Source organism: Phyllobates terribilis, unplaced genomic scaffold (assembly GCF_046119375.1).
Source record: "Phyllobates terribilis strain yellow unplaced genomic scaffold, ASM4611937v1 Scaffold_10__3_contigs__length_209671492, whole genome shotgun sequence".
In the NCBI taxonomy this organism is placed as follows: domain Eukaryota; kingdom Metazoa; phylum Chordata; class Amphibia; order Anura; family Dendrobatidae; genus Phyllobates; species Phyllobates terribilis.
The window spans coordinates 146,939,213-146,961,620 of record NW_027362770.1 but is presented as its reverse complement, the minus strand read 5'-3'; the positions used below and the strand labels follow the sequence as shown (position 1 = coordinate 146,961,620).

Below are 22,408 nucleotides of genomic sequence, written 5' to 3'. Positions count from 1 at the left end.
GAGGCTGGGAGGGGGGTTAATAACCACAGCTGCCATTTTCTGTATCATAGCAACACAGTTTTCTCATTTTTTTCCAAGTTACACTCGCTTTGTAAACTTTCGAAACTTTTTCAAAACTTCTTTTTTTTAGGATCCCTATTATCCGGCTGTGATGATGTTGTAGCCGGTTGGTCATTCCTATAGGGACAAGATATTTGTATAGATTTACTTATTGCTAAAGAAAATCCCATAATGACGAGTGAAGTGAAGCAAAGGAAGAAAGGAGCTTCTCCGTGCACCAAGGACACAGCGGGATCGGGGCAGCGGTCTGCGGATGAGAAGGCGAAGAAGGTCGGGGATCACTTTCCAGTTCCGGGCAGCGGATCCTCATATCTTGATTTCCGGACGGCGCTGTGCTCCTTGTGTCTGGCAGTGTGCGTCGCACTAACGTGGTGAGTGTGACGTATGCCATGATCCTGCCATAGTCTATCTATAATAATGAGAGAGAGAATGTTTTAAGGCATTTTTATTACTTACTGCAAAGTCAAAAGTTTACATACATGTCATTAGTATTTGGTACCATTGCCCTTAAAACTGAATGACTTGGGTCACACGTTTGGGATATCCTTCCACAAGCTACTCACAATAATTGGTTGGAATTTGGGCCCATTCCTCCTGACAAAACTGCTGTAACTGACCCAGATTTGTAGGTCATCTTGCTCGCAGCCTTTTCAGCTTTGCGCATAAATTTTCAATAGGATTGAGATCAGGGCTTTGTGATGGCCCCTCCAAAACATTGACTTTGTTATCCTTAAGCCACTTTGTTACCATTTTTGCAGTATGCTTCGGGTCATTGTCCATCTGGAAGACCCATTTCTGCCCAAGCTTTAACTTCCTGGCTGATGTCTTGAGATGTTGCTTCAGTATTGCCACATAATCTTCTTTTCTCATGATGCAATCTACATTGTGAAGTGCACCAGTCCCTCCTGCAGCAAAACAACCCCATAACATGATTCTGCCAACGCCGTGTTTCACAGTTAGGATGGTGTTCTTAGGCTTCCAAGCTTCTCCCTCTTTGCTCCAAACGTAACGATGGTCATTATGCCCAAAAAGTTAAATTTTAGTTTCATCAGACCACAGGACATGTCTCCAAAAATTAAGGTCTTTGTTCCTGTGTGCATTTGCAAACATTAATCTGGCTTTTTTATGTCTCTTTTGGAGTAATGGCTCGTTTCACTGTGGATATTGACACAATCTTACCAGCTTCCGCCATCATCTTCACAAGGTCTTTTGCTTTTGTCCTTGGGTTGATATGCACATGGCAGACTAAAGCACATCATCTCTGGGACACAGAACCCGTCTACTTCCTGAGCGGTATGATGGCTGGACATTCCCATCTAGTTTGTACTTGTGTATAATTGTTTGTACAGATGAATGAGCCACCTTCAGGTATCTTGAGTTGTACCCAAGGATAAGCCAGACTTGGGCTAGTCCACAATTCTCTTCCTGATATCTTGGCTGATTTCTTTAGACTTTCCCATGATGCTACACAAAGAAGCAGTGTGTTTCAGGTGTGCATTAAAATACATCCACAGGTGTGTCTATAATTAACTCAGATGTTGCCAAAAAAACTATCAGAAGCTTCCAAACACATGACATCATCATATGGGCAGTCAAGAATTGTTTAAAGGCATAGTAATCTTAGTGTGTGTAAACTTTTGACTTTGCAGTAAGTAATAAAAATGCCTTAAAACATTCTCTCTCTCTCTCATTATTCTGGCATTTGGCAAATATTAAAAATTATGGTAATCCTCATTGACCTAAAACGGGAAAGGTTTATTCTGATTTCATGTCAGATATTGAGAAAAACATGGAGATGTGTCTTTTTATATAGTGTATTAAACTTCTGGTTTCAACTGTATATATAAAGTAAGTGCTGCTCTTGACATATATTGATCTATGCCGGCGTGTTGATTGGCAATCCTTTATTTAGGGTTCGGTACTGACCCTTCAAGTGGCCGACACCTGTCTGTATTACGGAGTCCAGTCCATAGGGCAACAAATTCCTCACCAAAATTAGTGGAGAATACCTCCGAAATACAAATAGAATATACATAGCCGGCAGCTCTCCCGACCCGAGTGTGGCAGCCACATAGAAATATATAAAGCTGTCACTTTCGGCCAGTCTGTGTTCAGACATCTGAATGATCCCTTAGGGGCAATTTTTAATTTTAGATTTTTGCTGAAAGAGCTCGTTCACTACTTTATCATTGATGACTTATCCTTAGGATAGGCCATCAATGTCTGATCGGACGGGGTTCCGACACCTCCGCAGATCAGCTGTTAATGGCGGCCGGAAGTACTCACTTGCAGAGCTGCTTCGTCTATTTGTAGTGGCAGCCTCGGCCACTACCGGAAGACTGAGCAGCTCCTCCACATAGTCCTCCATACAGAATAATGGCCCCACATAGTCCTCCATACAGTATAATGGCCCCACATAGTCCTCCATACAGTATAATGGGCCCCACATAGTCCTCCATACAGACAAATGGGCCCCACATAGTCCTCCATACAGTATAATGGCTCCACATAGTCATCCATACAGTATAAGGGGCCCCACATAGTCCTCCATACAGAATAATGGCCTCACATAGTCCTCCATACAGTATTATGGCCCCACATAGTCCTCCCTACAGAATAATGGGCCCCACATAGTCCTCTATACAGAATAATGGGCCCCACATAGTCCTCTATACAGAATAATGGGCCCCACATAGTCCTCCATACAGAATAATGGCCCTACATAGTCCTCCATACAGAATAATGCCCCACATAGTCCTCCATACAGTATAATGACCCACATAGTCCTCCATACAGAATACTGGGCCCCACATAGCGCTCCATACAGTATAATGGGCACCACATAGTCCTCTATACAGTATAATGGCCCCACATAGTCCTCCATACAGTATAATGGGCCCCACATAGTCCTCCATACCGTATAATGGGCCCCACATAGTCCTCCATACGGAATAATGGGCCCCACCACATAGTCCTCCATGCAGTATAATGGCCCCACATAGTGCTCCATACAGCATAATGGGCCCCATATAGTCCCCCATACAGTATAATGGGCCCCACATAATCTTCCATACAGTATAATGGCCCCACATAGTGCTCCATACAGTATAATGGCCCCACATAGCGCACCATACAGTATAATGGGCCCACATAGTCCTCCATACAGCATAATGGGCCCCACATAGTCCTCCATACAGTATAATGGCCCCACATAGTCCTCCATACAGAATAATGGCCCCACATAGTGCTCCATACAGTATAATGGGCCTACATAGTCCTCCATACAGTATAATGGCCCCACATAGTCCTCCATACAGAATAATAGCCCCACATAGTGCTCCATACAGTATAATGGGCCTACATAGTCCAACATACAGTATAATGGCCCCACATAGTCCTCCATAATAATAATAATGATAAGTTTTTATTTTTATAGCACCAACATATTCTGCAGCACTTTACAAATTTTAGGGGGGACATATACAGACAATACAGAATAAGCATATCTCATATCAAAAGGAGTGAGGGCCCTGCTCGCGAGCTTACAGTCTATGAGGAAATGGGAGAGACACAAAAGGTAAAAAGTACATATATTGTATAATGCAGCCTTGATATACTATATAGGATAAATAATAATACATGGACTGGTCGCCAGCCAGTATGTGTGCAGTCCTGACAGAGGCTATTATGTGCATGGTTGGTATGAACCTGAAGTTGAAGAAGATTTCAATATGGGGGAAAACTGGGACGGACAGAGTGTGTTTAGGCGATACGCCAGTCTAAAGAAATGTGTTTTTAGGGTTCGCTGAAACTGTGGGTATTGGGAATTAATCGAACTGTCCTGGGTAGTGCATTCCAAAGAATTGGCGCAGTATAATTGGCCCCACATAGTCCTCCATACAGTATAATGGCCCCACATAGTCTTCCATATAGTATAATGGCCCCACATAGTCTTCCATACAGTATAATGTCCCCACATAGCCCTCCATACAGAATAATGGGCCCTACATAGTCCTCCATACAGTATAATGGGCCCACATAGTCCTCCATACAGTATAATGGGCCCACATAGTCCTCCATACAGTATAATGGGCCCCACATAGTCCTCCATACAGTATAATGACCCCACATAGCCCTCCATACAGTATAATGGCCCCACATAGTCCTCCATACAGAATAATGGGCCCCACATAGTCCTCCATACAGTATAATGCCCCCACATAGTCCTCCATACAGTATAATGGGCCTCACATAGTCCTCAATACAGAATAATGGGCCCCACATAGTCAGTCCATACAGCAAAATGTCCCCACATAGTCCTCCATACAGAATAATAGGCCCCACATAGTCCTCCATACAGTATAATGACCCCACATAGCCCTCCATACAGTATAATGGGCCTCACATAGTCCTCAATACAGAATAATGGGCCCCACATAGTCGTCCATACAGCAAAATGACCCCACATAGTCCTCCATACAGAATAATGGGCCCCACATAGTCCCCCATACAGTATAATGGGCCCCACATAGTCCTCCATACAGAATAATGGGCCCCACATAGTCCTCCATACAGTATAATGGCCCCACATAGTCCTCCATACAGTATAATGGGCCCCACATAGTCCTCCATACAGTATAATGGGCCCCACATAGTCCTCCATACAGTATAATGGCCCCACATAGCCCTCCATACAGTATAATGGCCCCACATAGTCCTCCATACAGAATAATGGGCCCCACATAGTCCTCCATACAGTATAATGGCCCCACATAGTCCTCCATACAGTATAATGGGCCTTACATAGTCCTCAATACAGAATAATGGGCCCCACATAGTCAGTCCATACAGCAAAATGTCCCCACATAGTCCTCCATACAGAATAATAGGCCCCACATAGTCCTCCATACAGTATAATGACCCCACATAGCCCTCCATACAGTATAATGGGCCTCACATAGTCCTCAATACAGAATAATGGGCCCCACATAGTCGTCCATACAGCAAAATTACCCCACATAGTCCTCCATACAGAATAATGGGCCCCACATAGTCCCCCATACAGTATAATGGGCCCCACATAGTCCTCCATACAGAATAATGGGCCCCACATAGTCCTCCATACAGTATAATGGCCCCACATAGTCCTCCATACAGTATAATGGGCCCCACATAGTCCTCCATACAGTATAATGACCCCACATAGCCCTCCATACAGTATAATGGCCCCACATAGTCCTCCATACAGAATAATGGGCCCCACATAGTCCTCCATACAGTATAATGGCCCCACATAGTCCTCCATACAGTATAATGGGCCTCACGTAGTCCTCAATACAGAATAATGGGCCCCACATAGTCAGTCCATACAGCAAAATGTCCCCACATAGTCCTCCATACAGAATAATGGGCCCCACATAGTCCTCCATACAGTATAATGACCCCACATAGCCCTCCATACAGTATAATGGGCCTCACATAGTCCTCAATACAGAATAATGGGCCCCACATAGTCAGTCCATACAGCAAAATGTCCCCACATAGTCCTCCATACAGAATAATGGGCCCCACATAGTCCTCCATACAGTATAATGACCCCACATAGCCCTCCATACAGTATAATGGGCCTCACGTAGTCCTCAATACAGAATAATGGGCCCCACATAGTCCTCCATACAGCAAAATGACCCCACATAGTCCTCCATACAGAATAATGGGCCCCACATAGTCCCCCATACAGACCTCACATAGGGGTGGTTGTTCTGGTGTCGAGAGTCAAATAAAACCATCCTGTGGGCCAGAGTTTGACACGTATGCTCTAAAGAGATCCCTGATAATTGGGGGGATGGGAGAGGGGCCTGTTGAAAAGTTTGCATTGGATTCCATGAGCTTCAAGGTATAGGTATATATTATATGTTTTTGCGTCATCACTAATATTTCTCCGCACATTTCAGGATTGTGTTTCAGCAGTCCCAGAACTTCACCATCTTGGAGCAGAAGTATCTGTCTCTGCGGTCTGAGTCGTCAGCGCTACAAGAACTGGAAGAAAAAGTCGGCCAGATATTTGGAAAGGTAATTTTTATTTTTTTTTGTTTTTTTCAGACAGTTTTAGTATAATGTTTTATTACCCATACATTGGCTAAATGTATGATTGCGAGGGCCCCCAAAAACATCATCAAAAGCTTGCCACATAGTCCAATCAAAAATTCACTCTCTCATCTTCATCTTTATGGATGACGAGGAACCCAAATTCTGATTCTGCTGATTTCAGAGTAACGGTAAGGTTAGGCTGGTTCTGCTTGAGGAGATCCGGTTGACAAGATCATTAGCGGATCGGCAATGATAAGTCCCACCCAGAAGTAAGAATACTGTCTCTCTAGCGCCACCTATAGGTAGCTACCCTGTAAGTCAATGTTAGACCCTCTTAAGAGCCTTAAAACATGACTAACAAGGATATCATCTAAGCCCGGACTACCCATGTTTTCTTCAGCAGGCAGTGGCGTGCCACTTATATCAGCAGGCCGTTTCACCCTCCTCCCCATTGCGGACATTTCCATCTCAACGGTATCTGCATCCTTAGGCTGTAGATACAATTGAATACAATGGTGGAACAGGGAGCTGTCGGCTCCCTACTCCACCATGAAGCCTGTGCATCTTATACTCAGCGCAGTAAGAATGATGATGTCATTAGATCGCGCCTGCTGTGTGGAGCCTCAGATCGTACACTGCATAGACCGGAGCTGTGCTTTGGGCGAACTGGACTAGTAGTTTGTAATTATTATTTTCTTATTTTATCAGTCAGTTCTTTTAGGGGGATGTGCCACCATACTGTGTGTGGGGGGGGGTGGCTGTGGGGAACATTATACTGTGTGATGGTGGCTGTTGGGGACATCATACTGTGTGGGGGGCTGTGGGGGACAGCATACTGTGTGTGGGGCTGTGTAGGACATCATACTGTATGGGACCATCATACTGTGTAGGGGGCTGTTGGTGAAATCATACTGTGTGGGGGGGGCTGTTGGGGACATCATACTGTGTAGGGGGCTGTGGGGGACATCATACTGTGTGGGGGACTGTAGGACATCATACTGTATTGGGCCATCATACTGTGTAGGGGGCTGTGGGTGACATCATACTGTGTGGGAGTGGCTGTTGGGGACATCATACTGTGTAGGGGGCTGTGGGGGACGGCATACTGTGTGTGGGGCTGTGTAGGACATCATACCTTATGGGGACATCATACTGTGTAGGTGGCTGTGGGGAACATCATACTGTGTGGAAGCTGTGTAGGATATCATACTGTATGGGGCCATCATACTGTGTAGGGGCTGTGGGTGACATCATACTGTGTGGGAGTGACTGTTGGGGACATCATACTGTGTGGGGGGCTGTGTAGGACATCATACTGTATGGGGCCATCATACTGTGTAGGGGGCTGTGGGTGACATCATACTTTTATGGGGCTGTGGTGAATATAATATGCTATGGGGGACATCATACTGCATGGGAGTGGCTTTTAGGGACATCATACTGTGTAGGGGGCTGTGTAGGACATCATACTGTGTAGGAGTGGCTGTTGGGGACATCATACTGTGTAGGAGGCTGTGTAGGACATCATACTGTATGAGGACATCATACTGTGTAGGGGGCTGTGGAGAACATCAGACTGTGTTGGGGGCTGTGTAGGACATCATACTGTATGGGGCCATCATACTGTGTAGGGGGCTGAGGGTGACGTCATACTGTTGGGGGACTATGGGGAATATCATATGCTATGGGGGACATCATACTGTATGGGGACATCATACTGTGTAGGGGCTGTGGGGGACATCATACTGTGCAGGGGGCTTCTCGAGATATCATACTGCGTGGGGGGGGGGCTGTGGGGAACATCATGCTGTGTGGAGCATCATACTATATGAGGGGCATCATACCGTGTGGTGGGACTATGGGGGCATCATGCTGTTTGGGGGGCTGTGGGGAAATTCACTTAGAGACTATCATACTTTATATGTGGAGCATTTTTGGGGCATCATACTCTATGGGGCTATGAAAGAGGTCTCGTAGTGGGTGAGAACACACAAGTGGCTTCAATAGGAGCAAAATTACTGCCTCCCCGGGTCCAGTACTGTGTCAACACCCCTGACCTAGTTTCTGTTCAGTCTGCAGTGCTGATGTCTTGTCGACAGCACTGCAACCAATCACTGAGCTCAGTGGCTTGTGCCGTTAGCGTTGCAAACAAACAACCTAGACCAAGGCAGCTGCAGAGGCTCAGTGCTGGACCTGGGAAGGGTGAGTAAAGCCTAGATTTTTGTTTTTGTTTTTTTTACATCAAGCTACACCTGTTAGAGAGAACTTTTCTGAAACGGGAACACCCCTTTAGGTTCCACGTGTTATAAAGTTTTTCTTTATCCACTGGCCTCACCAGACAGTGGGATATAGGAAATCAGAGGTCAGCCTTTAAGGAGCTTACCTGGATCATCCTTCTTTTTCCCCTTACTTACTCTCTATAGATTACCTTCCGTCAAAGCTGAAACCATCTGTGCGATGGAATATTTTTCTATCACCGTCGTCCTTCACTGATGTAGATCAGTACACATAGTGCTCGTCGCTGGTCCTCAGATGGTCCCTCGCCAAAATTTCTGTGACAAATCTGACAAATGTGAATACATCCCTGTGATTGGTACATTTTGTAAAAAAACAGTAGCCATGATGCAAGTATGAGAATTGAAGGTAAAAAAATTAGCAGTTTTATGCAATTTATCCGCTGAGATAATCTCGATAATTGAGTTAACATGTACCTACCGTAATTTCTAAAAGGGGCAATACTGTATTTTTTTTTTTTTTTTTTTAGGAAATAGTGGCATGGTTAAATCTTTTTTTAATACATCCTATTAGCCTTTATATGTTCACGCAATGGATTTTCGGGCCATAATCCAACCACGATGGGCTAGGAAAATGTGAATTAGCCCCCTTTGAATGAGGTTAAGGGATCCACCGCATGCAACACTGCAAATCTGCAGCGAAATCTGCTGCAGATTTTTTTGCAAATCCGCATCATATTTTTTCTATATGAAACATCAGTTGTTCCAGGTAAATTCAGAACAATCTGTCATGTCTTTTCTGGCCATTAATATATAACTTGTATCCTGTATTTTCCACTCATTTTCTATTTCTAATTTTCAGTTCTCTCCGACCTAGAGAGGTAAGATTAGCTGTCTTGATGTCTCCTATACGCAACACGCACAGACATGAGGGATTGCCGCTCTCCTGTCTCCATGTAGCACACGCACAGAAACAGCAACAGCATAGAAGATATTGTGCTATAATACTGAGCAGTGTAGCTGTGAATGCAACACTGATCGGCATAGCTGTGAGTGCAATACTGAGCGTTGTAGCTGTGAGTGCAATACTGAGCGTTGTAGCTGTGAGTGCAATACTGAGCGTTGTAGCTGTGAGTGCAATACTGAGCGTTGTAGCTGTGAGTGCAATACTGAGCGTTGTAGCTGTGAGTGCAATACTGAGCGTTGTAGCTGTGAGTGCAATACTGAGCGTTGTAGCTGTGAGTGCAATACTGAGCGTTGTAGCTGTGAGTGCAATACTGAGCGTTGTAGCTGTGAGTGCAATACTGAGCGTTGTAGCTGTGAGTGCAATACTGAGCGTTGTAGCTGTGAGTGCAATACTGAGCGTTGTAGCTGTGAGTGCAATACTGAGCGTTGTAGCTGTGAGTGCAATACTGAGCGTTGTAGCTGTGAGTGCAATACTGAGCGTTGTAGCTCTGAGTGCAATACTGAGCGTTGTAGCTCTGAGTGCAATACTGAGCGTTGTAGCTCTGAGTGCAATACTGAGCTTTGTAGCTCTGAGTGCAATACTGAGCGTTGTAGCTGTGAGTGCAATACTGAGCGTTGTAGCTGTGAGTGCAATACTGAACGTTGTAGCTGTGAGTGCAATATTGAGTGGTGTAACTGTGAGTGCAATACTGAGCGGTGTAGCTGTGAGTGCAATACTGAGTGGTGTAGCTGTGAGTGCAATACTGAGTGGTGTAGCTGTGAGTGCAATACTGAGTGGTGTAGCTGTGAGTGCAATACTGAGTGGTGTAGCTGTGAGTGCAATACTGAGCGGTGTAGCTGTGAGTGCAATACTGAGCGGTGTAGCTGTGAGTGCAATACTGAGCGGTGTAGCTGTGAGTGCAATACTGAGCGGTGTAGCTGTGAGTGCAATACTGAGCGGCGTAGCTGTGAGTGCAATACTGAGCGGCGTAGCTGTGAGTGCAATACTGAGCGGCGTAGCTGTGAGTGCAATACTGAGCGGCGTAGCTGTGAGTGCAATACTGAGCGGTGTGTAGCTTTGAATCCAACACTGGTGTCAGATAAAACACTTACTAGAAAGAAGAAACATCACTCTCTTCCTTGTTCCTTTTTCCATAGACTTCAATAGGTAGCTGTCATCTGATTCCTCAGTGAGCTAGGTGTTGATTTATGCTAAGTTTGTTAAAAGGACAGTATCACGTTCAATTTATATCCTATACAGAATCAGTAATGAAATAATATGCGGTAAGCTGCCCCTAGTGGCGACTAAAGAAAGACTGAAAGATCTTTTTACACTGTTTCTATGCATGGGATTTGGAGCTGTGTATCTGAATTTCTTTTTTTATGGATATAACGGTGTTATGCACAGCACACCTCACATTCAGTAGTTTTTTGCAATTGCCCATAAAATGGGACGATAATTAAAGGGCACATAAAGTTAATACACATGTGGACAAGTTAAAGGGAATCTGTCGGCAGGTTTTTGCTATGGAATTTGAGAGCGGCATGATGTAGGGGCAGAAACCCTGATTCCAGCAATGTGTCACTTACTGGGCTGCTTGGTGAAGTTTTGATAGAATCCCAGTTTTCTCTGCTGTAGATGTAGCAGTCTCAGAATGCTGAGCTGAGTATGACCACACCCCCACCACTGATTGGCTACTTGCTGACAATGTACACAGGAAACTGCCAATCAGTGGTGGGGGTGGGGTTACACAGATTAGCTGGACTACCATGCACATGACACCTAGTCCTGCACTGATAAACTACTGCTGATAAAACACTGATTGTATTAAAACTACAGCAAGCAACACATCGCTGGAATCAGGCTTTCTGCCCCTATATTGTGTTGCTTTCCGATTACATAGCAAAAACCTGCTGAACGATTCCTTTTAATGGTGCACATGTCGGAATAAGACCCCTGATGTTAACCTAGCTCAGTAGCAGTCCACACCATGGTGTTCCTACGTGGCAGAAATAGGAATGTTACCCAACCGGCCGGTCATGATCTTCTTGGCATTGCATAGTCACATTTTAATTTTATATAATAAGAAAGAATAATGATTCATTAATTTTAATTATGGTGAATCAGTGTCCGCTCCTTCCAGGGCATTTCCTGCACTTCACTTTACTCTGTCTCCTATTTCTTCACCCTGAGATACAATACCCAGACTCCTTACTGCATGAATCTTACATGAGGACTAGATTAGATTTCTAGAGTTGTGACATATTGAAAGAGGCTTCTAGAACTCCTGAAAAATGTATAATTTTGTTTTTCACAATATGCTGTAATTACAGTTTTTAGGGCATAGGTATGGGAAGAAGAGGCTTTAAGGGGGTCTCAGGTTTATTTATTGCATAATGAAAAGTCGTGCAAATTTATGTATTAAAACAAAAAATTGGGTATCAATTCCTTGCCATTTTCAAAGTCTTGGTTCCTTGTCAGTGAATAGAGCTATGGTTTACATTCAGTGGTTTTAAACCTGTCCTTATCGTTTTAAACCACTATTATCAGCGTAAAAGCTATGCCCTGCAGATCAAAAAATGCTTCTGGTATGCATGGCACCCTCATCCTGGTATGCATGCCCCCCTCATCCCTCTTTGGTATTCATGGCCCCCTCATCCCTCTTCCTGGTACGCATGGCACCCCTCATCCCTGTCCTGGTATGCATGGCTCCCTCATCCCTCCTCCAGGTATGCATGGCCCCCCTCATCCCTCTTCCTGGTATGCATGGCACCCCTCATCCCTCTTTCTGGTATGCATGGCACCCCTCATCCCTCTTCCTGGTATGCGTGGCCCCCTCACCCCTCTTCTTGGTATGCATGGCCCCCTTCATCCCCATCCTGATATGCATGGCCCCCTCATCCCTCTTCCTGGTATGCATGGCCCCCACATCCCTCTTCCTGGTATACTTGACACCCCCCATCCCATCCTGGTATGCATGGCCCCCTTCATCCCCATCCTTATATGCATGGCCCCCTCATCCCTCTTCCTGGTATGCATGGCCCCCACATCCCTCTTCCTGGTATGCTTGGCACCCCCCATCCCATCCTAGTATGCATGGCACCCCCATCTTGATTATGTATGGCACCTCCATCCCATGCTGTACACAAAAAATGAAACGATTCTACTCACCTTCCTTGCCTCTGCTCCAGCGCTGCGTCCTGCTCTGCTGCCCGCATTGATCTCATGACGTGAGCCGCGCATGACATCACTGCTATGTGCCCTCACACTATGACACGCTGTGCCGGAATAGTCACTGCTCCCCACGTCGGGACTATGGAGCAGTGACCATTCATTCGCCTTAATACCGCGCACACTGCTCCTGCAGCTGCGGCTCCTGCAGCGGCCAGCAATCATGTGTGCCCACTATTAAAGTGCATGAATATTCACTACTCCATGGGAGTAGGTTGAAGTGAATATTCATGGTCTTTAATAGCGGGCACACGTGACCGCCGGCCGCTGCAGGATCCGCGCTGCGGCTACACTGTGCCCGCTATTAAGGAAAATGAATATCCACTGCTCCCCACGCCCATGGGTGAATATTAATTTTCTTTAGCAACTGGCACAGGCAGGAGCTGCAACAGGCGCTCCTGCCTCCTGTGCCCCGCTCTTCCACCACTGCCGCTCCCCCACACCCCCCCCACAGCCATAGTATATATACATATATATGTCCTCCCACCTCTCCTCCTCCTCCCTCTTCGACCGCCTTCAATCCGGTTTCCGACCCCACCACTCCACCGAAACAGCCCTAACTAAAGTCACCAACGACCTACTGACCGCCATGAGCAAGCGACACTACTCCGTCCTCCTTCTTCTCGACCTCTCCGCCGCCTTCGACACAGTCGACCACCCCCTCCTACTCCACATCCTAGAATCCCTTGGCATCACTGACCTAGCCCTCTCATGGATCTCCTCCTACCTAACGGACCGGACTTTCAGCGTCACCCACTCCCACACCTCATCCTCGCCCCACCCCCTTTCTGTTGGAGTTCCCCAAGGCTCAGTCCTGGGACCACTACTCTTCTCCACATACACCCTCGGCCTGGGGAAACTCATCGAATCCCACGGCCTCCAATACCACCTCTACGCTGACGACACCCAGCTCTACCTGTCTGACCCCAACATTTCCGCCCTACTATCCAAAATTCCCCAATGCCTATCCGCCATCTCATCCTTCTTCTCCACCCGATTCCTCAAACTCAACATGGACAAGACCGAGATAATCGTCTTCCCCCCCAACCGCTCTCCCCAGCTCCACAACTTATCCATCACAATCAACGACTGCACCCTCTCACCCGTCTCCCACACCAAGTGCCTCGGGGTAATCCTCGACTCCTCCCTCTCCTTCAAGCCCCACATCGAAGCCCTCGCCACCGCCTGCCGACTCCAACTGAGGAACATTGCCCGAATCCGCTCGTTCCTTGACCAGGACTTGGCAAAAACGCTTATCCACGCCCTCATCATCTCCCGTCTCGACTACTGCAACCCCCTGCTCACTGGCCTCCCCGCTTCCTCCCTCGCACCTCTCCGCACCATCCTCAATTCCGCTGCCCGACTAATCCACCTATCTCCCCGTTTCACCCCCGCCTCCCCCCTCTGCCAAGCCCTTCACTGGCTCCCCATTGCCCTGAGATCACGGTTCAAAACCCTAACCCTAACATACAAGGCCATACATAACCTGTCCCCTCCCTACATCTCGACCTGGTTTCCAGATATGTCCCCCCGCACGATCTTCGCTCCTCTCAAGAACTTCTCCTCTTCTCCCCTCTCATTTCCTCCTCCCACAACCGCCTACAAGACTTCTCTCGTGCATCCGCCATACTCTGGAACTCTCTCCCCCATCACATCCGACACTCCCCTACCCTGGGAACCTTCAAGAAAAACCTAAAGACCCACCTCTTCCTTCAGGCCTACAGCCCACACTGAGACCCATCCGCTACACCATCTCACCCTCTCCTCTCCCCTTCCTCCTGTCTCCCCACCCACCCCCTATAGACTGTGAGCCCTCGTGGACCGGAACCCCTACCCTACTGTACCAGTGCGCCTCGTTTGATGTTTCATGTTCGTGTCCCTGTCTGCCCCTACACTTGTAAAGCGCCATGGAACCTAATGGCGCTATATAAATATTTAATAATAATAATAAATAAATATATATATATATATATATACACACTGCTCAAAAAAATAAAGGGAACACTCAAATAACACATCCTAGATCTGAATGAATGACATATTCTCATTGAATACTTTGTTCTGTACAAAGTTGAATGTGCTGACAACAAAATCACACAAAAATCATCAATGGAAATCAAATTTATTAACCAATGGAAGCCTGGATTTGGAGTCACCCCCAAAATTAAAGTGGAAAAACACACTACAGGCTGATCCAACTTTGATGTAATGTCCTTAAAACAAGTCAAAATAAGGCTCAGTATTGTGTGTGGCCTCCACGTGCCTGTATGACCTCCCTACAATGCCTGGGCATGCTCCTGATGAGGTTGCGGATGGTCTCCTGTGGGATCTCCTCCAGGATGGCACATCAATGCGAGCTGTGGCAAGAAGGTTTACTGTGTCTGTCAGCGTAGTGTCCAGAGGCTGGAGGCGCTAGCAGGAGACAGGCCAGTACACCAGGCGATGTGGAGGGGGCCGTAGGAGGGCAACAACCCAGCAGCAGGACCGCTACTTCCGCCTTTGTGCAAGGAGGAACAGGAGGAGCACTGCCAGAGCCCTGCAAAATGACTTCCAGCAGGCCACAAATGTGCATGTGTCTGCACAAACGGTTAGAAACCGACTCCATGAGGGTGGTATGAGGGCCCGACGTCCACAGATGGGGGTTGTGCTCACAGCCCAACACAGTGCAGGACGCTTGGCATTTGTCACAGAACACCAGGATTGGCAAAGTCGCCACTGTTGCCCTGTGCTCTTCACAGATGAAAGCAGGTTCACACTGAGCACATGTGACAGACGTGACAGAGTCTGGAGACGCCGTGGAGAGCGATCTGCTGCATGCAACATCCTTCAGCATGACCTTTTTGGCAGTGGGTCAGTAATGGTGTGGGGTGGCATTTCTTTGGAGGGCCGCACTGCCCTCCATGGGCTCGCCAGAGTTAGCCTGACTGCCATTAGGTACCGAGATGAGATCCTCAGACCCCTTGTGAGACCATATGCTGGTGCTGTTGGCCCTGGGTTCCTCCTAATGCAGGACAATGCCAGACCTCATGTGGCTGGAGTGTGTCAGCAGTTCCTGCAAGATGAAGGCATTGAAGCTATGGACTGGCCCGCCCGTTCCCCAGACCTGAATCCGATTGAGCACATCTGGGACATCATGTCTCGCTCCATCCACCAACGTCACTTTGCACCACAGATTGTCCAGGAGTTGGCGGATGCTTTAGTCCAGGTCTGGGAGGAGATCCCACAGGAGACCATCCGCAACCTCATCAAGAGCATGCCCAGGCGTTGTAGGGAGGTCATACAGGCACTTGGAGGCCACGCACAATACTGAGCCTCATTTTGACTTGTCTTAAGGACATTACATCAAAGTTGGATCAGCCTGTAGTGTGTTTTTCCACTTTAATTTTGGTGGTGACTCCAAATCCAGGCCTCCATTGGTAAATAAGTTTGATTTCCATTGATGATTTTTGTGTGATTTTGTTGTCAGCACATTCAACTTTGTACAGAACAAAGTATTCAATGAGAATATTTCATTCATTCAGATCTAGGATGTGTTGTTTGCGTGTTCCCTTTATTTTTTTGAGCAGTGTATACATATACAGTGCAGACCAAAAGTTTGGACACACCTTCTCATTTAAAGATTTTTCTGTATTTTATTGACTATGAATATTGTACATTCATACTGAAGGCATCAAAACTATGAATTAACACATGTGGAATTATATACTTAACAAAAAAGTGTGAAACAACAGAAAATATGTCTTATATTCTAGGTTCTTCAAAGTAGCCACCTTTTGCTTTGATGACTGCTTTGCACACTCTTGGCATTCTCTTGATGAGCTTCAAGAGGTAGTCACTGGAAATGGTCTTCCAACAATCTTGAAGTAGTTCCCAGAGATGCTTAGCACTTGTTGGCCCTTTTGCCTTCACTCTGCGGTTCAGCTCACCCCAAACCATCTCGATTGGGTTCAGGTCTGGTGACTGTGGAGGCCAGGTCATCTGGCGTAGCACCCCATCACTCTTCTCCTTGGTCAAATAGCTCTTACACAGCCTGGAGGTGTGCACAAAGACACGGTGGTTGGAACCAAAGATCTCAAATTTGGACTCATCAGACCAAAGCACAGATTTCCACTGGTCTAATGTCCATTCCTTGTGTTCTTTAGCCCAAACAAGTCTCTTCTGCTTGTTGTCTGTCCTCAGCAGTGGTTTCCTAGCAGCTATTTTACCATGAAGGCCTGCTGCACAAAGTCTCCTCTTAACAGTTGTTGAAGAGATGTGTCTGCTGCTAGAACTCTGTGTGGCATTGACCTGGTCTCTAATCTGAGCTGCTGTTAACCTGCGATTTCTGAGGCTGGTGACTCGGATAAACTTATCCTCAGAAGCAGAGGAGACTCTTGGTCTTCCTTTCCTGGGACGTTCCTCATGTGAGCCAGTTTCTTTATAGCGCTTGATGGTTTTTGCAACTGCACTTGGGGACACTTTCAAAGTTTTCCCAATTTTTCAGACTGACTGACCTTCATTTCTTAAAGTAATGATGGCCACTCGTTTTTCTTTACTTAGCTGCTTTTTTCTTGCCATAATACTAATTCTAACAGTCTATTCAGTAGGACTATCAGCTGTGTATCCACCAGACTTCTGCACAACACAACTGATGGTCCCTACCCCATTTATAAGTCAAGAAATCCCACTTATTAAACCTGACAGGGCACACCTGTGAAGTGAAAACCATTTCCGGTGACTACCTCTTGAAGCTCATCAAGAGAATGCAAAGAGTGTGCAAAGCAGTCATCAAAGCAAAAGGTGGCTACTTTGAAGAACCTAGAATACAAGACATATTTTCAGTTGTTTCACACTTTTCGGTTAAGTATATAATTCCACATGTGTTAATTCATAGTTTTGATGCCTTCAGTGTGAATGTACAATTTTCATAGTCATGAAAATACAGAAAAATCTTTAAATGAGAAGGTCCAAACTTTTGGTCTGTACTGTACATCTGGACTATAAGACACACCCCTCACTTTCCTCCAAAATTTTGGAGGAAAAAAGTGCGTCTTATAGTCTGAAAAATAGGGTAAGTGCATGGCGCTTCTTTGAAGCAGATCCTGAAGGAAACCTCCTCAAATTAAGCACTGTCCAATCAGAAGGCTCCAAAGAACACTTCAGGAAAACAAAGTGTTCAAAACATGTTTAGGAAATGAAAAACTCCTCCAGACGGTCCCCCAAAAAAGGAGCTTTTCTTGATGTAATTTTCCTTTGAATAACTCATTTTTTTTTAAATCCTCAAAAAACTGAACATAGCCTAGGAATCACAAGTCCAAAAATCTCTCCTCTTGACTGGGTGGTTGCAAGTTCTCATGAATGGTGCTTCTTCCTTCTCTGCTGCATGTAACCAAACTTTCCATGATGTTCTAAAAAGATACCTCACATGACCTTGCCTCTATAATTTGTGAACTTTCTTCAGTCTTTGGTCAACTTTATTAAGCCTTCATTTTCTGCTCTTCCATGCCTACCTATCCTTGGAGAAGGTCTATGAGTTTGAAAGTCTAAAAAGAATATTAAAATGTGGCTCCTGATTGGTGCAAGCCAGATCTCATATTTTCGTTCCTTATGATGACCCTGTGTTTATGGATTTCTTTCTTTCATACATTACATTGTGTTACACTAAGCACATGGACCTTCTCTTACAGCTCAAGTCTACCAATGAGGTCCTAGCAGAAGCAACATCATCATCTTCTCTAGTGAGCAACTTGCAGAAACAGTTGACTAACCTCTATGCCGATATCGATCACATCCAAAACCGTGAGCTATCACTCTCTGAAAAGATGCAGACTATCAACCTGAGGTTTCAGAACGTCACCGATTCATGGAAGAAGAGTCTTGATGAGATGAACCTCAAATCTGACTCTGTCAAGACGGAAACCAAGTCTTTCCATAACCAGATGACCTTGAAGATCAACTCTGCTGACCAAACACTCAAGCAACTCTCAGAGAAACTTAAAGAGTTTGAGTCAGGGACTCTCCGCAATTTTAGAACGGTGAAAACCCAGGAAGATGATGACCTTCAGCGGATTTCTGAAGTTCAGGAATGGGATGACAACGCTATCAAGGAGCTGGAAAAAGAGCAGAGTGACTTAGCCGATCTGAACAATAAAGTCCGAAAGAACATGGAAGAATTCCAGCCTAAACTGACCAAATGCATCAAGAATTTGCCAACGATTGACTCCGCTGTACATAGCCTTCTGAAGGTGTCTAATGAGATGCAGGACCTGGAGAAAAAGATGAATACATTGACCGAGCAAGTTTTTAATACGGAGGACAACTTGTTGAAAATCATTACCGAGACTTTGGAGATCCAGCATGCCCTGGAAAGGATGCAGTACGATAACAGTATCCTAAAACTTCAAAATGAAGTATCGGTATTGAAGGAGAAAGCAAATATTTTGTCCAAACTTGACGACAAATCTCTTTCAGAGGAGAAGGAATCAGATAACAGTTAAAATGAAACTTAAAGGCCAAAATATATATTTTTTAACCTTTTTTTAGGGAACTATGAACCTTTATAGATCTGCCAATCCATGGACCCAAGTGGGTGACATCAGTCTACCCCTTTTGCCAAAATATGACCACTTCAACAGTATTCTTCCCATCACATGGTGATTTGCTTCTATGTAGGTTCAACTAATTTTTAAGCCAGATAAGCTTCTTCTGACAAGTCTCTTATTACGGAAGGAACGATGAGGTGTTGCATACAATTACTCAGTGTTATATGAATATTGTTCTGGGAACAATATCTCCACTATTTCAGATTTAAAGAGAATTATTATCTTTTACTACCAGATCCAACATTTTGTGCTGATCAGTTTCTTAATGGCTCAATAAAGAAATTGGAGCACCATTTTTCTGGGGCAGAGCTTATCTGCAAAAAAAAAAAAAAAATAGAAGTAACTAATATGATTTTGAATACTTGCAGCCACCAATAGGGGGAGCTTTGGAGCTTAAGAGATACAGTTAGATAACAAATATATATAGTATTAGAGAATTTTGGACCTTCAGAAAAAAAAAATTGTTGTTCAATAGTTGGCATATATATTTTAAAGGGATTGTCTCATGTTCTTAAATGGGTAAAAATTGCAAAGTGGTTGTAAAAACAAGCAACTTTGCAATTTGCCTCTTGTTAAAAATCCTTTCTGTTCTCCGGAAAGGAGGGAATTTTAATTCTATTGTTTACTGTTTGTTGTCAAAGTTATCAACCTCTTCTGCAGGCTATCAGTGTCCCTGCTCTACGATGCTGCAGAGGCAAAGCTGCCTCAATTTGCAGCATAGGAGAGGACGCAGTTTGGGGCAGCAGTGCAACCATGTTGCTGGTCTGAATTGTTAATGATCAGGAGTACACTGACCCCTGTCAAGTAGCATATACATTGACAGAGGAGCATATACATTGACAGAGGAGCATATACATCTCAGGAGACCCTGGAGCATATACATCACAGGAGGTACTGGGGCTGGAGCATATACATCACAGGAGGTACTGGGGCTGGAGCATATACATCACAGGAGGCGCTGGGGCTGGAGCATATACATCACAGGAGGCAGAGGAGAGGTGTTCTGAAGAATGAAGATGGGGCAACATCTTTAAGCTTTTGTGCTGATTATTGACACTAAATATTTATCCTGTTGCACCTGTATAGTGGTTCAGGTGCGCATGAGCTTGTGCTGCCAAAACTATGATATGTGGTGGGGCATCATGGACATGTAATTTACAGCTAACACCGAAACTACCAACACGTCCCCTGACCAAAAGATAGCAGGACAGTAGCTCCAGCTGGGATCATAATGTGGTAGCAATTCTTCAATTATTTCATGTGGATTTTGAGTTGGCAGCAACATTGCAAAAATTCCAAATGTGTGGAATTGGATGCAGTCATATTCTGTCAAAGATTTTAGCTTATTTTTCTACTGGGATTTTCTAGTAATCCCAGTCTGAATGTTTTCTGCATTTATGTCCATCTTTGCCATCAATTTTTTTTTGCTCTAATGCATCTAAAATGAATTGAAGCAACTTTACAAATAGACTTAAAGGAGTGTTCTAATCTTCTGTCTCCTCTGCCTCCCAGCTTCCTAGTTGCACGGGCCGGTGTGCTTCTCAAGATTGATGGTTATACATCACATATGAGTCACTAGGGCTAGAGCATATTTATTTTATTTTACTCACTTACATAACGCCATTAATTCCACAGCGCTTTACAGACATTATCATCACTGTCCCCATAGGGAATCTAGATTATGAGTCCCAATCAGTATGTCTTTGGCGTGTGGGAGGAAACCAGAGAACCCAGGGGAAACCCACACAAACATGGGGAGAACATACAAGCTCCTTGCAGATGTTGTCCCATCACATAGGAATATAGGAGATGCTGGGTCTACAGCATATACGTCACATTTGAGACACTGGGGTTTGGAGCATATTCATCACATAGGAAACAGTGGAGCAGGAGCATATACATCACATATGAGACAGTAGCATATGCAGCACATTACAGGAGACATGGCAGGAGCATATCAATCACATAAGATATTCTGGGGCAGGAGCATATATATGACAGGAGATGCTAGATCAGGAGCATATACATGACAGGAGATGCTGGGGCATATACATGATGGGAGACAGTGGGGCTGGAGCATATACATGACAGGATATGCTGGGGCAGGAGCATAAACATGACCGGAGACGCTCGAGCAGGAGCATAAACGTGATAGGAGATGCTGGGGCAGGAGCATAAACATGACAGGAGAGCCTGGGGCAGGAGCATAAACATGACAGGAGACGCTGGGGCAGGAGCATATACATGACAGGAGATGCTGGGGCAGGAGCATATACATGACAGGAGACGCTGGAGCAGGAGCATATACATGACAGGATACGCTGAAGCAGGAGCATATATGCATCACATTAGACATGGGGGCTGCCGCTGCTGTCTTCAGCTGTGGGACAGGAGTGCATCGTACTAACTCTGCCCAAGAAGGATGTCCTGTCACTGGCTAGCGTCAGGTCATAATCCTTTATTGCATGTGCCGCAGCATTCACTGGCCCAAGCACTGCGGTCCCTGAGAATCTGCCTGGGGCCGGAGAAAAGGTCATCGAGGACCGGAAATGGCCCGTGGGCCGGAGGTTCCCCACCCCTTCTCTAAAGCATAGAGCCTGCAAGCTAAGTGCGCTCCTTGCCTAAGTAACCCGACAATTGAGGGTGGCCGGTAACCATACTCAACAACCTGTAAACTTCACAATTAAAAATCAGTCCTTCCTTGAGAATTTTTAATAAAAAAAAAAATACTTTACAAAGTTGCTTTTTTTTACAATCGCTTTGTAATTTCAACCATTTAAGAACTTGAGATTAGCCCTTTAATTCAAATTCTTGTTCTCCTTGCGTCTCTACGGTAACAGACTACAAACAAACCCCATGTAGTCATGCTTCAATAGGTAAGAGAGAAGTAGGGGCCTGCTGTGAGAGTATGGCTACACACGGAATCACTTTGTACCCTGTAACCTTCGAGGCACACAGGTCTCCATCATTGCTGTATACACAAAACAATAGGAGATTTTTCTTCAGGACTGTTTGCATCGTTGATTTTCTATTTTTATTTTGGATATAGAAGTTACAAAAGTTTACACCCCCTTACATTTTTTTACATTGCACAGAGCACTTATATTTTTATGCCTTCTATTTTTAATGCAATAAAATTAGAAAAAATTAAGTTAACGATGTACTGTACTCTTTATATGTAAGTATAGTATTTGTAAGCTGTATGTCTCTGGGCAAAACAGCAGGTGCAACATCACCAAAGGCCATGTGGTATCTAGTTTTCTACT

General features: G+C 45.2%; 1 protein-coding gene across 3 annotated transcripts in view; it reads left to right on the top strand.

The window, feature by feature from the left end:
* Window positions 1–22,408, top strand: part of IKBIP (IKBKB interacting protein) — a 42,945-nt gene that overhangs the window by 114 nt on the left and 20,423 nt on the right. Inside the window, exons 1-4 of one of the 3 annotated variants that reach the window (XR_012250926.1) lie at window positions 1–431; window positions 6,015–6,132; window positions 18,228–20,065; window positions 20,098–22,293. The exon at window positions 1–431 is cut by the window's left edge and continues 114 nt beyond it. Coding sequence is in view for 2 of the 3 variants with exons in the window: in XM_073649904.1 (XP_073506005.1) it covers window positions 232–431; window positions 6,015–6,132; window positions 18,228–19,037 (1,128 nt within the window). In the remaining variant the exon portion in view is untranslated. Of the gene's footprint in view, window positions 432–6,014; window positions 6,133–18,227; window positions 22,294–22,408 lie in introns of those variants that run through there. The other 2 variants (XM_073649904.1, XM_073649905.1) reach the window with 2 other exon arrangements.